The sequence below is a fragment of the Dasypus novemcinctus genome, chromosome 10 (genome assembly GCF_030445035.2).
Source record: "Dasypus novemcinctus isolate mDasNov1 chromosome 10, mDasNov1.1.hap2, whole genome shotgun sequence".
Lineage (NCBI taxonomy): Eukaryota > Metazoa > Chordata > Mammalia > Cingulata > Dasypodidae > Dasypus > Dasypus novemcinctus.
This window is the reverse complement of record NC_080682.1, coordinates 107,796,741-107,807,723: the sequence shown is the minus strand read 5'-3', so window position 1 is coordinate 107,807,723 and position 10,983 is coordinate 107,796,741. Positions and strand designations below refer to the sequence as shown.

The window sequence follows — 10,983 nt, the reverse complement described above, 5'->3', positions numbered from 1 at the left end:
AGGGGACGAGATCTGACCTGGGTCCACTTCCCTCCCTGAGCTACGGTGTCAGGAGCCGAGGGCCGTGAGGGGCAACCACGCCGGGTCCCTCCTCCCCGCCTGCCACAACCCCGACGTGCTGGGTCACCCGAGAGCAAGGATCCCCCCAAGCTCCTTTCTTCAGAAGCCCTGCCCAAAGCAGGCATCCTGCACTGGCGTTCACACTCAACCTGCTTATGGAATTAGGTCAGCTTGAAACGTAGGGCTTGCGGGCTCTTATGAATTGAACGATGCCCCCCCCCCCCCCGGAAAAGGTAAGTTGACATCCAACCCCCCAGGACCTCAGATTGTGACCTTATTTGGAAATAGGGCTGCTGCAGCTGTCACCAGCTAAAACAAGGTCATTCTGGACTCCCACAGGTCCTTAACCCAGTGTGATGCGTCCTTACACAAAAACAGAGGCAGGGGTGCATGGGGAGAAGGCCGTGTGGTCACCGAGGCAGACTGCGGTGACGTGGCCATAAGCCATGGAACGCTCATTGCCAGGAGCCACCGAAAGCCAAAAAGAGGCACAGAATTCTTTCTAGAGCCACTGGAGAATGTGGTCAGGCTGACACAGTGATTTTGGGTTTATAGCCTCCAGAACCAGGAGAGAATACATTCCTGTTGTGAGTCACCAGGTGGTGGTACTTTGTTGACCTGCAGGGCAGCGCTGGGACGCCCTGGCTCCAGGCCAGCGTGTCCCTGCAGTCACACCTCCCTGGAACAATCTCTACCGCCCAGACAACTTCCCAAGTCAGGATTATCTGCCAACATTTCAGGGCCTAATATCTTATCAGGACGAGACCCTGTCCCCGGGAAGCGGCGTGGGACTCTCCTGGCCATCCAGTCGTCTTCCAGGCTCCAACAAAATTTCATTGGAAAAGTTTTATTGGAAAAAAAAAAAAATGGTACAAATAAGTTCTCAGTTTGACAGCAACCAAGGCCCATTTCCCACCTTCCTTCCCCCTTCTTTGAAAAACTTAATAAAAAAAAAAGGAAAAAAGAAATGAACAGTTCCTCCCATGGTGCCTGATGCAATGATTCTTGACCGGAGTCTGTGGGACCCCTCCTCTGAGCTATTTTCCAACCTCCCTCGCGGGGGCCAGGACCTTTCTGGAGGGGCCTGGTCCCAGGGGCTGTAGCACCTTGTTTTACAGTTGAGGGAAGTTGGAAGGAGGTTGGGAAAGAGCTGGGGAGGGGGCCGAGGTGGTGGCAGTGTCAGGAAAAGAGGGCCCCCGTTCCACCAGGGCTGGGAAAAACCCCTGGCTCAATTCCATCTTGCGTGAAGATGGAGAGTGCTGGGTTTCAAACACGAACACCGAGGCAGGCCCGTCCCGGGACAGGCCAGGGCACGACGGCTACTGCCGGGTACAGCTTCGTGAAATCTCGGGGCCCGCGTCCAAGTGGAGCGGATTTTGGCTGGGAAGGTTCGCTGGGACACCGGGACCCTGCTCTGCTCCACCCCCACCCCCCCCCAAGGAATGTCCCAGGCTGGTACCTCGGCCCCCCCCCATAGCACCCATGTGTCTCAGGAGCCTTCGCTGCCTCCTCCCGCCCCAGGCCTACAACTCGTCCCGCATCTTGTCGCCCTTAGGCCGGACCAGGCGCCCGATGAACAGCAGGGAGCCGCTCTGGGTGTCTCGCACCAGGAAGATGAAGGGGTGGTCGGCGTAGAAGAGCTTGGGGCTGCGCAGCTCCTCGCGCCCGTAGATGTCCTGGTCAAAGGGGTTGCCCTCCGTGTCCCACTCGAAGGCGGTGGCGTGGAGCACACTGGCCAGGTACAGGTCCTTCTTGCCCGACATGCGGGACAGGTCTGCCTTGTTCTTGTCGATGGCCTCGGTCAGGCCCAGCCCCGCCAGGTGTTTCTGGAGGACCAGGTGGCACCAGGTGAGGCCATGGCCGGTGAGGCTCACGGACCCTCACCCTCCGCCCTCGCGCCCCACCGTCTCCCATCAGAGGAGGTGACGGTGCCCTAGGCACCCCCCAGAGCCAGCACCACCCGGGAGCCGACTCGAGAGGCACGTTCCCTGACCCCAGCCCAGATCCTCTGAAGCTGGATCTCGGGGGGTGGGCGGGGGGCCGGGAAACTGTCTACAAACTCTCCAGGGGATTTTCAACACTCAAGTCTGAAAACACTGATCTACATCCACATCACTCCCAGACTTAAAACCTTCCCATAACGACTAGGCATCTGAGAGCTGTTTCAAAATCACCTGGATTTGAGGGCAGCAGGGGTGGGCGGTCTAGATGAGTCACTCTTGGCCAGGAGCTGACGGCCGAGGCTGGATGATGGGTTCATCACCCTAAGCCCTCTACTTCTCATATATTTGTGTGCCACGGTAAAAAGTGAAAGCACACCCACACATACCCCTCTGCCTGGCTCTGGATGCTCCTGGGAGCCGAGGACAAGCTCCTTAGCGTGTGAACGTGCCTGCCCTGCGCCTCCGCCTCCTCTCTCAGCGAGCCACCCCTGTACCCAAGGACAGCCTGCATCCTGGAGGCCGCAGGGCTCCCCTGGGCCTCCCTGCTCACTGTCTGCTCCTCCTCGAGGGCAGGGCCCGTGTCCTGCTCTCTCCTGCATCCTCGGCTCTCAGTGCAGAAGAGACACCTGGCAAGCGCTCCTGGACGACTGAGCAGCAGCCTCCGGGGCCCAGGCTTCTGGAGGACAGCTCCTACTTCCCCAACACGGCCAGAGAGACCACCGTCTGAGACTCAGGGGCCTGTGACCGGCGCCCTAAATCCAGCTACTCCAGGCCCCAGGATGAGGCGCCAGTGACACACCCTGAGATTCTCAACTCCATCTACCCCTGTACGGCGGGAAGTGCCCCCACCAAGGGTTCCACGGAGACACAGGACAACGAAGGGGAGAAGAGAGTAGGAGAAAGGCTGCCACTGAGGAAGGGGGCCAGGCCAGGGGGCAGGCAGTGCCGGCTCCCCCCGGCAACCACCGGTACTATCCACAGTTCACACCAGAGCAAGCTCACTGGTGTCCGGTCAGAGCCGAGCCTAAGTCCCATTTCTTCTCAAGCTTTCTCTCGCCAAGCTCTCTCAGTGGCAAGTCTGGATCATTTCTGTGGGTGGGAGCCCTGCCAAGGAACCATTTATGGCATCCAGGGCAAGAAAGAGACAGGAGGTTTTCTCTTTTGAGGAGATTAAAAACGTGCTCTAGAAGCGGATGTGGCTCGAGCAGTTGAGCACCTGCCTCCCACATGGAAGGTCCCAGGTTCAGTTCCCAGTGCCTCCAAAAAAAGAAAAAGAAAAAAGAGCAGACAATGCGCAAAAAAACAAGGAAACAATGAGAAAAAAATAAAAAGAGCAACAATAAGCACAAACAGTGGGCAAAAACAATGAGCAAACAGATGAAAGAGGCATATCGGGGGGAAAACAACTAAAATAAACAACAAAAAAGTGCTCCCTCTTGATAGATGGAAAGGCTGCCAGGCGTTTTCATCCTGAGGTCCCGTCACAGCTCCAGCACTTACCAGCATGACCTCTGCATGTCACTGCCTCTCTCAGAGCCCCTGGCCACCACCTGGGGCGGTTGTGAGCAGGGAGGGATCTTGAACATGTGTGCTAAGTTTCTGGCCATCCGCATATGGGACCCATAGTTGAAAGTCATCGTTGTTATTCTAATTACTGCAGGATGGATGAAGCTCTGGCATTAACAGTCTATAACTAGGGCCACTTTACACTCTCACTGGCAGCACAGCACAGTGACTAAGGGCATGGCACTGGTACCAGGGTGTCTGAGTTACCAGCTGTGTGACTTTGGACAAATTACTTAACCTTTCTGAGACTCAGTTCCCACATTTGAAAAATAAAATCCTACCAATGAAAGCTGTCCGGAGGATTAAGAGAGCTTAATACATGTAAAGTGTTTAGGAGAATGCCAGGCATACAGCAGGTGCTCAATTACATTTAGCCAATGGTATTACCATCATCTGCCCAAGGGCAAGGCCCACACCACCTCTCCCACAGCAGAGCCCTGTACTGCCCGGATGCCCGGGGGGTGCTCAGGACAAACCCGCCCTGGTGAACGGGCGGCCCAAGCTCCCTCCTCACCGGGCCCGGCAGGCCCGAGTTGGGTGCCCCCTCACCTGCAGGTCGTGGGTCACCTCCACCACACCCTTGGGCAGGGAGATGGCGACGGCCTTCTTCTGCATCTTGCCCATCCAGCTCTTGAGCTGCTCTTTGGTCAGCAGCTTTTCGAGGCGCTCGAGGGGCTCCACGTGGTGGGGCATGAGGATGATGAGGCTGGACAGCTTGTGGGCCAGGGGCATCTCCACCATCTGCAGCTTTTCCTTCTCATCGTCATAGTAGTTGTAGAGGCCTGGAGGGGCAGAGAGGGCACTGGGCAGGCTGGGGGGGGCAGGCTGGGGGCCCGGCTGGGGGGTGAGGGTGGGCCAGGCTAGGGGCCAAGCTGGGGGGAGGGGATGGAGCAGGCTGTGGGCTGGGCTGGGCTGGGGGGCTGGATGGGACAGGCTGGGGGGCAGGCTGGGGTATATGGGGGGTGGGGCAGGCTGGGGGGGGGCGGGGAGAGGCAGGCTGGGGTGGGGGTGGGTCAGGCCCCGCCATCCTGCAGGAATAGCCCCCCCCATTAGTCCTCTGCCCCTGAAGTCACCCACCTGTCCGGTGCATCATCGTGACCCCCACAGTGTAGGAACGCGTCACCATGAAGCCGCGGTTGTCCACCATCTTGTGGTGGAACTTCTCGTCCCAGTGGGCTGCGGCGGGAGGCAGGGCGCGGGGTCAGGCGGGCGCACGCCTCCCCAGGTCCCCGCCGCCCGCACCCTGCACTCAGCCCCACTCACGGGGCGCAGCGGCGGCCCACCTCCTCCCCGAGCACACAGGCGCAGAGCACGCGCGCACAGGTTGGGGGAGGGAGGGTGGAGGATGCGGTCCTGTGTAGGGCCCAGCGGCTCCCACGGCACAGGCAATTCCTGCAGGAGGAGGACCCAGTCCCGCCACCTCGTGTCCACCTCCACACCCCGCCCGCACCTGTCAGCTTTTGGGAAACACACTGGGCTAACAGGGGTCTGCGCCCTGTGCGGGCAGTGCCCTCGCGCCACCCTTAAGTCTCCCCCGCCTGGCCTGTCTCCATGGCCAGGAAAACAACCAGAACACAAGGTACAGTGTGAGTGGCCTGACCCTGCCCGAAGTCCCACAGAGCTGAGTTCAAGTCCAGGCTCAGCCTCTGACAGGCTGAGTGGGGGTGCGCCAGGCCCCAAGGACGTGCAGGAACCCCCACCCTTCATCCCCTGCCCCAGCAGGCACCCACCTGTCCGGGGTGTCGGTGGGACAGCTCTCCTACCTTTATAAAACGGGGGTTACCTCAACCTCCAGGCAGCTTTGAGGGAGACCAGAACTATTGACACCAGTACAACCCCAGTGCTAACCGGCAGGTCAGTACTGACTCGGGGTCAGACACCCAAGTCCCGGCTCTGCTCCCTCTGGCGGGGGCTGCTGCCTCACCTGGGGGGCGCAGAGGGCACGGCCTGCCCTCCAGGCTCACTTCGAGGATTAGCACTGAGCCGGGAGTGGGCCTTTCTCCAGCTCACTACTGAGCAGAGCCCATGACTGAATGCACGGATTCCAATACACCCTTCTCTGAAGTCAAACTGCATTTTACCAGCACTTTGATGGGATGAAACAGACGGGGCGCAAATCCTCTGGAGTCCCCCGTTGCCCTGGATTCCCTGCCCTCGTGGGTCCTAGTTTCTACTAGGTAAAAATGGTTGAATAGCAGAGCCTGCCTAGATGGGTAGTTAGAGAATTAAATCAGCCCAGGGAAGCAGTCGTGGCACAACGGATAGAGCATCCGCCTACCATATGGAGGGTCCAGGGCTCAAACCCCGGGCCTCTTGACCCGTGTGCCGCTGGCCCACGTCAGTGCTGATGCACGAGGAGTGCTGTGCCACGCAGGGGTGTCCCCCGCGTAGGGGAGCCCCATGCGCAAGGAGCGCCTCCTGTAAGGAGAGCTACCCAGTGCTAAAAAAACACAGCCTGCCCAGAATTGGCGCCACACACACACAGACAGCTGATGCAGCAAGATGACACAGAAAAAAAAGCGACACCAGAATACAAGCAGACACAGAAGAACACACAGCAAATGGACACAGAGTAAACAACGAGAAGGGGAGAGAAATAATAAAATAAATCTTAAAGGGAGCCCAGCGCTGAGCACACAGTGCAGCGGTAACCCCGGCCGCGGCCTCCGGATCTCCCCCCGCCCCGCGACTCACGCTTGAAGAACATGGCGTTGACCAGCAGCGCCCCGTCGGTGCGCTCCACGTCTTTGGTGACCTCCGGCAGCTTGCCGTCGGTGGTCTGCGCCGCCCACTCGTTGATGGACTGCAGGGCGCTGCGCTTGTCGCGGAAGTTGATCTTGGAGTGCTCGCAGTTGTAGTGCTGCCGGCTGCTGCGCACGAAGTCCTCGGCGAAGCTCACCGAGCTGGGCCCGTACAGCCGGCTGCCCAGCTTCCAGGTCACGTTGCGCGCCGTGGAGTTGCTGAGCGAGCGCAGCAGCTCGCCCAGGCCCGCGTGCATCTCCTCGTCGCGCAGCTGCTCCGCGCTCAGCACCGCCTTGGCCTGCGAGGCGGTGGCCGCCTTGCCGCCTAGTGACACGAGCCCCAGCGACGAGGCGACCACCACGGGCGACAGCAAGATGTTCTCCAGCGCCAGGTCCTTGGCCACGACCTGGTAGAGGCTGAAGGCCAGGCCGGTGCTGCGCTCGGCCAGCGTGGCCGCCTTGGGGCTCAGCTTCTCGGCCGTGCCGGGGTCCGCCGCGGGCTTCTTCACCTCGGCGGCCAGGGCCGCCGCGGCCAGGAGGCAGAGGGTGCCGATGAGCGGGAGGGAGCGCATGGCTGGGGGGCGGGTCGCGGGCACCGCTGCGGAGCTGGGCGGGCTGCAGAGAGAGGGCGGCCCTGAAGCCCTGGGACTTCCGCCCCAGGTGCGGGCCCCGCCGTCTCCCTGCCGCCAAGGCCCCTGGCAAGGGGAGCAACGGAGCCCACAGCCCCGGGAGCCCAGACCTGGCTCAGGGCTGCGTGTCAGGGGGTCTCAGTCTGCTCACCCTCTCAGAGGCCTTCTCCGACTCCTATCCAAAGCAGGGTCCTGCCGAGCCCCAGCTGAACCCCCTATTGATTTCTTGCACCAGACTCACAACACTTAGACTTACTGATGTGCTTATTACGTGCCTATCTCTGTCCCTAACGAGGCTGTGGTCCCAGGAGGATCCCCCCTGTGATCCCAGGAAACCCCGCCGATCTGGTTCTCCACTGCCCCATGCCCGGCAGTGCCTGCCATACAGCAGGCTTCAGCTCTTCCTGAACGAACAGAAAGCAAAGCAGAGCCCCTTGGCCAGACCTGGCTCCTGCTCAGCTTGGACAGAGGTCAGCTCTGATCTCACACAAGCCTGGGGGCTCTTCTCAGCAGAAAGGGCAGCAGATGCCGGAACCGCCCTGCCCCCTCGCCTTTCCACTCAGCACCCTGCTATGTTAATGAGTCACTCATTAAAGAGGGGAGCCCAGATGCTCCACTCTGCTGCCCAAGGGTGACCTGGAGAGTCTTGAGTGTGTGTAAGGGGGTAGGTGGGAGTCTGTGTATGTGCCTGGGGGGAGATTCTACCCCTCTCAGCCTCAGTCTCCCCTCCAAGCTGCAAAGGCCCGGGCTCCACGCCTGAGGCATCTTCCTCTTCCTGCCCCGTCTGCTCCCAGCCCCTGGGGCAGATGGGAAATCCCCCAACAAAAGCTCCTTCGGAAATCCAGCGGGGGAGGGGGCTTCCTGAGAGCAAGGACAGGATGCTGGGGACAGGGTGAGTCACAGCTCAGTGGAACATCCCCCCATCCCTGAGCTGGCCAGATGGCCTGTCCAGCCAGCTAGAGAGCCGGGGCCACACCAGGGGCCCCTCTGCACTCCCATCAGACAGGTCACCACACAGGCCCTCTGTTCTGTGGCTTCGGGTGGGCCTCGGGCCCCCTCCCCAAATCACAGCAGGAGCAAGGGCCCCTAGGCCGAGCCCAGTCCCCTCTCTGGGGGCTCTAATCAGGCAGTCTCCCTGGACGAAACACTTCCGAGTGCCCCTTCTCTGGGTGGTTTTCCCGTCTCCGTCCATGGCAGGATGGAGGGAGTGTAACAGGGAGAAGAGGGGGTTAGCAGGAATCTCGGGGCGGCTAAAGGGAGGTGGGGGGCGGGGGCTCACTGCTCCGGCAGCTCCCAGTCCTGGTGGGAAACTCAGGTCTTCGGCCTACCCAGGAGCACTAGGTTTTTGGGAACTGCAGCCACCCCGTGAATCTTAGCGCAGAGGAGAAGCACAGAGCGCCTGGGAAGGGGGTGGGGAGAGGCCACCCAGGCCTGCAAATGCCTGGGGGATGGGACCAGAGAAATCTGAGCCCTGCCCCAAAGTACAGATGGGGGGTAGGGGTGGAACTGAGGTCCACACTAGGCCCCCGGCCCCACCTCCCTCCCAGCCCTGGCTCCTTCCCCATCAGGCCTGGACCATGTCATTTCCTTCCCAAACAGGGGCACTTTCGAGAGTAAAACGAGGCACTACTAATTATTTGCTAGGACAACAGGCCTGTGGTCAGCCAACTCAAAGGCCACCTCTAACCCAGGGAAGGGATGCCCGAGCTCAGAGTTCCGGGGGGTCAAGTGGCCCAGCCCCCAGCCTTGCCACGTGGCAGCCACCCCCACCCCCAGCCACTCAGAACCTCAAAGGGCTGGGAGGGGCTTTTCTAGGAAGCTCCAAACGACTAGTCTGGGATTGCGCTCCCGCTGGCGGTGACGTGGCAGGCAGGGAGCTGAATTATCCCCACTGGCCGGCAGAGGGGGGCGTCCGGCCTGGGAGGCGGGAGGCCTGGGCTCAGATCCCAGGGAGCGCAGCAGGTTTGCCTCCCCAAGCCTCAGTTCAGAAGGGCACGCGGCTAAGGGGGACGCGCGGCTGGAGAGGAGGGCCGCCCCGACGCAGCCGGCGGCAGGAACGGGGCAAGGCAGGTTCCCACAAGCACACGGGGCCTCCCACAGCCTGGCCCATCCTGCCACGGAGAAATCTCAGCCCGCAGGCCAAGGTTAGACAACCGACAGTCCCACCAAGGAAAAGACAAGACCAAACAGTTGAGGGCTGTGCCCACGGCAAGTCAGACTGGGCTGGGACTGAGAGAAGAGATGTCAGGCCAGCAGAGAGGGTCTAAAGTACCTGGAAACTGCCTCAGAGGGAGGTGAATGCCTGCCTTTTTCATTCTGAAAGAAAACACAAGGGTGAGGCGGAAGGGACAGCAGAGGGGAGTGGGTAATGAGGGGGAGGGAGCACTGGGCCCAGCACCTACGGGCACCCTGGCACACAGGGCATGGCCTGTCTCAGACCCACAGGGGTCTGGAGGTCGACCACCTCACTGTACAGCAGGGGAGACGGCCTGAAGAGGGCAAGGAGCCTCCCCAGGGGCCCAGGTCAGCGAGGCCGGGCCTCCCACACCCGGCTCCCACTCTCAGAAGGCCGTGGCGGTGTCCTGTTACACAGCCAGGGCAAAAGCTCTCTTCTGAGAATTCCCGTGTCCAGAAACAAAAGGAGGGGGCAGGTGGTCTCCAGACAGGGGGTCGGGGTGGGCGGATGAACTGAGAGCAAAAGGGTGTGGCCCAGGCAGAGACTTCCGGAAGAGGCAAAGCTCCCAATTCTCCCCCAGGCTCCATCAGGGCCCTGCAGGCCAGAGGGACCAGCCGGAAGCGGGAAGAGGAGGGGCCGGGACTTGGGGCTAGACTGGAAGGGTTTCCTTTCTTCTTCCTCCTCATTAGCCGCTTCTGGAATGTCCCTAAGCTGGGGGCAGGGAACCCTGGCCTCTGGATGTGGTCCTAATTCTGCAATTCCTCCAGGGACCAGGTGGCAGTGGGCAGAACAAGGGTGGTGGGTGACAGAGCTTTCTGGCAAGCACCCCCACCCCACTGGAGAGGATGCACGTCCAGCCAGCTCCACGCTCTTTTTGGGTAGGAAGGAGCCCTGTGCCAGTCAAGGCCCTCCTTTAGCCGCTGTCCTCTACACCCTGCAGAGCACTGATCAGAAACAGGGCCAGCACTGTGGCCCCCCCAAACCAGGGGGCCTCAAAGAGCCAAGACGCCCGCACTCCAGGAAAAGCCGAGACTACACTTCATTTCATACCACCTGGCCCCGACCATCAGCAGGAGGCTCGGAGCCCACTCCCCAACAAACAAGCCTCTGAGTAGGCTGCTGGCGCCGGGGGGCCTGAACCCCAGAACTGGAAGCCCCTAGAAGGCACTGCTGGCCGGGCCTCCCGGGAGGCTGGAGGGGCCCCACCCCATGTCCTCCCTCCTCCCTTCAGCCGCTGCACCCTCGTCTCGGTCCACGGCCTCTTCCCCGCTACCTCCCAAACTTCTGGGGGCTCCTCCACTTTGTCCAGGCCCTCCGAGCGCCCTGGCTACGCCTCCCAGCCCGGATTTCTGCCCCAGCCCTCAGGCCTCGCTCCCCCATCCCCATCTAGCGCCGACTCTCCACCCCGAAACCTCCAGCTGGGGGCTCTGGGCTGGCCCCCACCCCCTCTGGGAGCCAACGGCCCCTGCGCCCCCGCCGCACCCCTGCGCCCCCGCCGCTCACCTGGGCCGGGCTGGGCTGGCGCCGGGACGCGAGGTTCGCTCTCAGGCCGGGGCGGAATCTGCGGAACCCACCCCCCTCTCCTCGATCTATATATGGCGCCCCCCCCACCACCACTCCCGACCGTCCCGAGAAACTTCTGGAAAGTTGGAAAAGCTTCCGGAGGGCGCCCTAGCTCCGCCAAAAAAAAAAATGCCGAAAGACCTCCCCCTAACCGCCCGCCCCCGCCCCCTCCCTCTGCGCGCGCCCTCCCAGCCCCTGGGTCCTACCGCCGGCCCTGGGTCCCACCGTCTCCCCCTGGGTCCCACCGTCTCCCCCTGGGTCGGGGCGGCGGGGACCGGGGCGTCCCGCAGTCAGTCCCGGCGCCC

At 61.6% G+C, this 10,983-nt stretch overlaps 1 protein-coding gene across 2 annotated transcripts; it reads right to left on the bottom strand.

The window, feature by feature from the left end:
- Positions 1-887: 887 nt before the first annotated feature.
- SERPINH1 (serpin family H member 1) lies at positions 888-10,766 on the bottom strand. 2 transcript variants are annotated; one of them, XM_058305975.2, is made up of 6 exons: positions 10,619-10,759; positions 9,212-9,255; positions 6,264-6,925; positions 4,647-4,745; positions 4,119-4,351; positions 888-1,886 (listed from the first exon to the last, which is right to left on the bottom strand). In XM_058305975.2, exons 3-6 carry the CDS (start codon positions 6,880-6,882, stop codon positions 1,584-1,586), a joined length of 1,254 nt encoding a protein of 417 aa, XP_058161958.1. In that variant the 5' UTR covers positions 6,883-6,925; positions 9,212-9,255; positions 10,619-10,759; the 3' UTR covers positions 888-1,583. The 2 variants fall into 2 exon arrangements, with proteins under 2 accessions (XP_058161958.1, XP_058161957.1); XM_058305974.2 differs by lacking the exon at positions 9,212-9,255 and having other exon boundaries at positions 10,619-10,766.
- Positions 10,767-10,983: the final 217 nt, after the last annotated feature.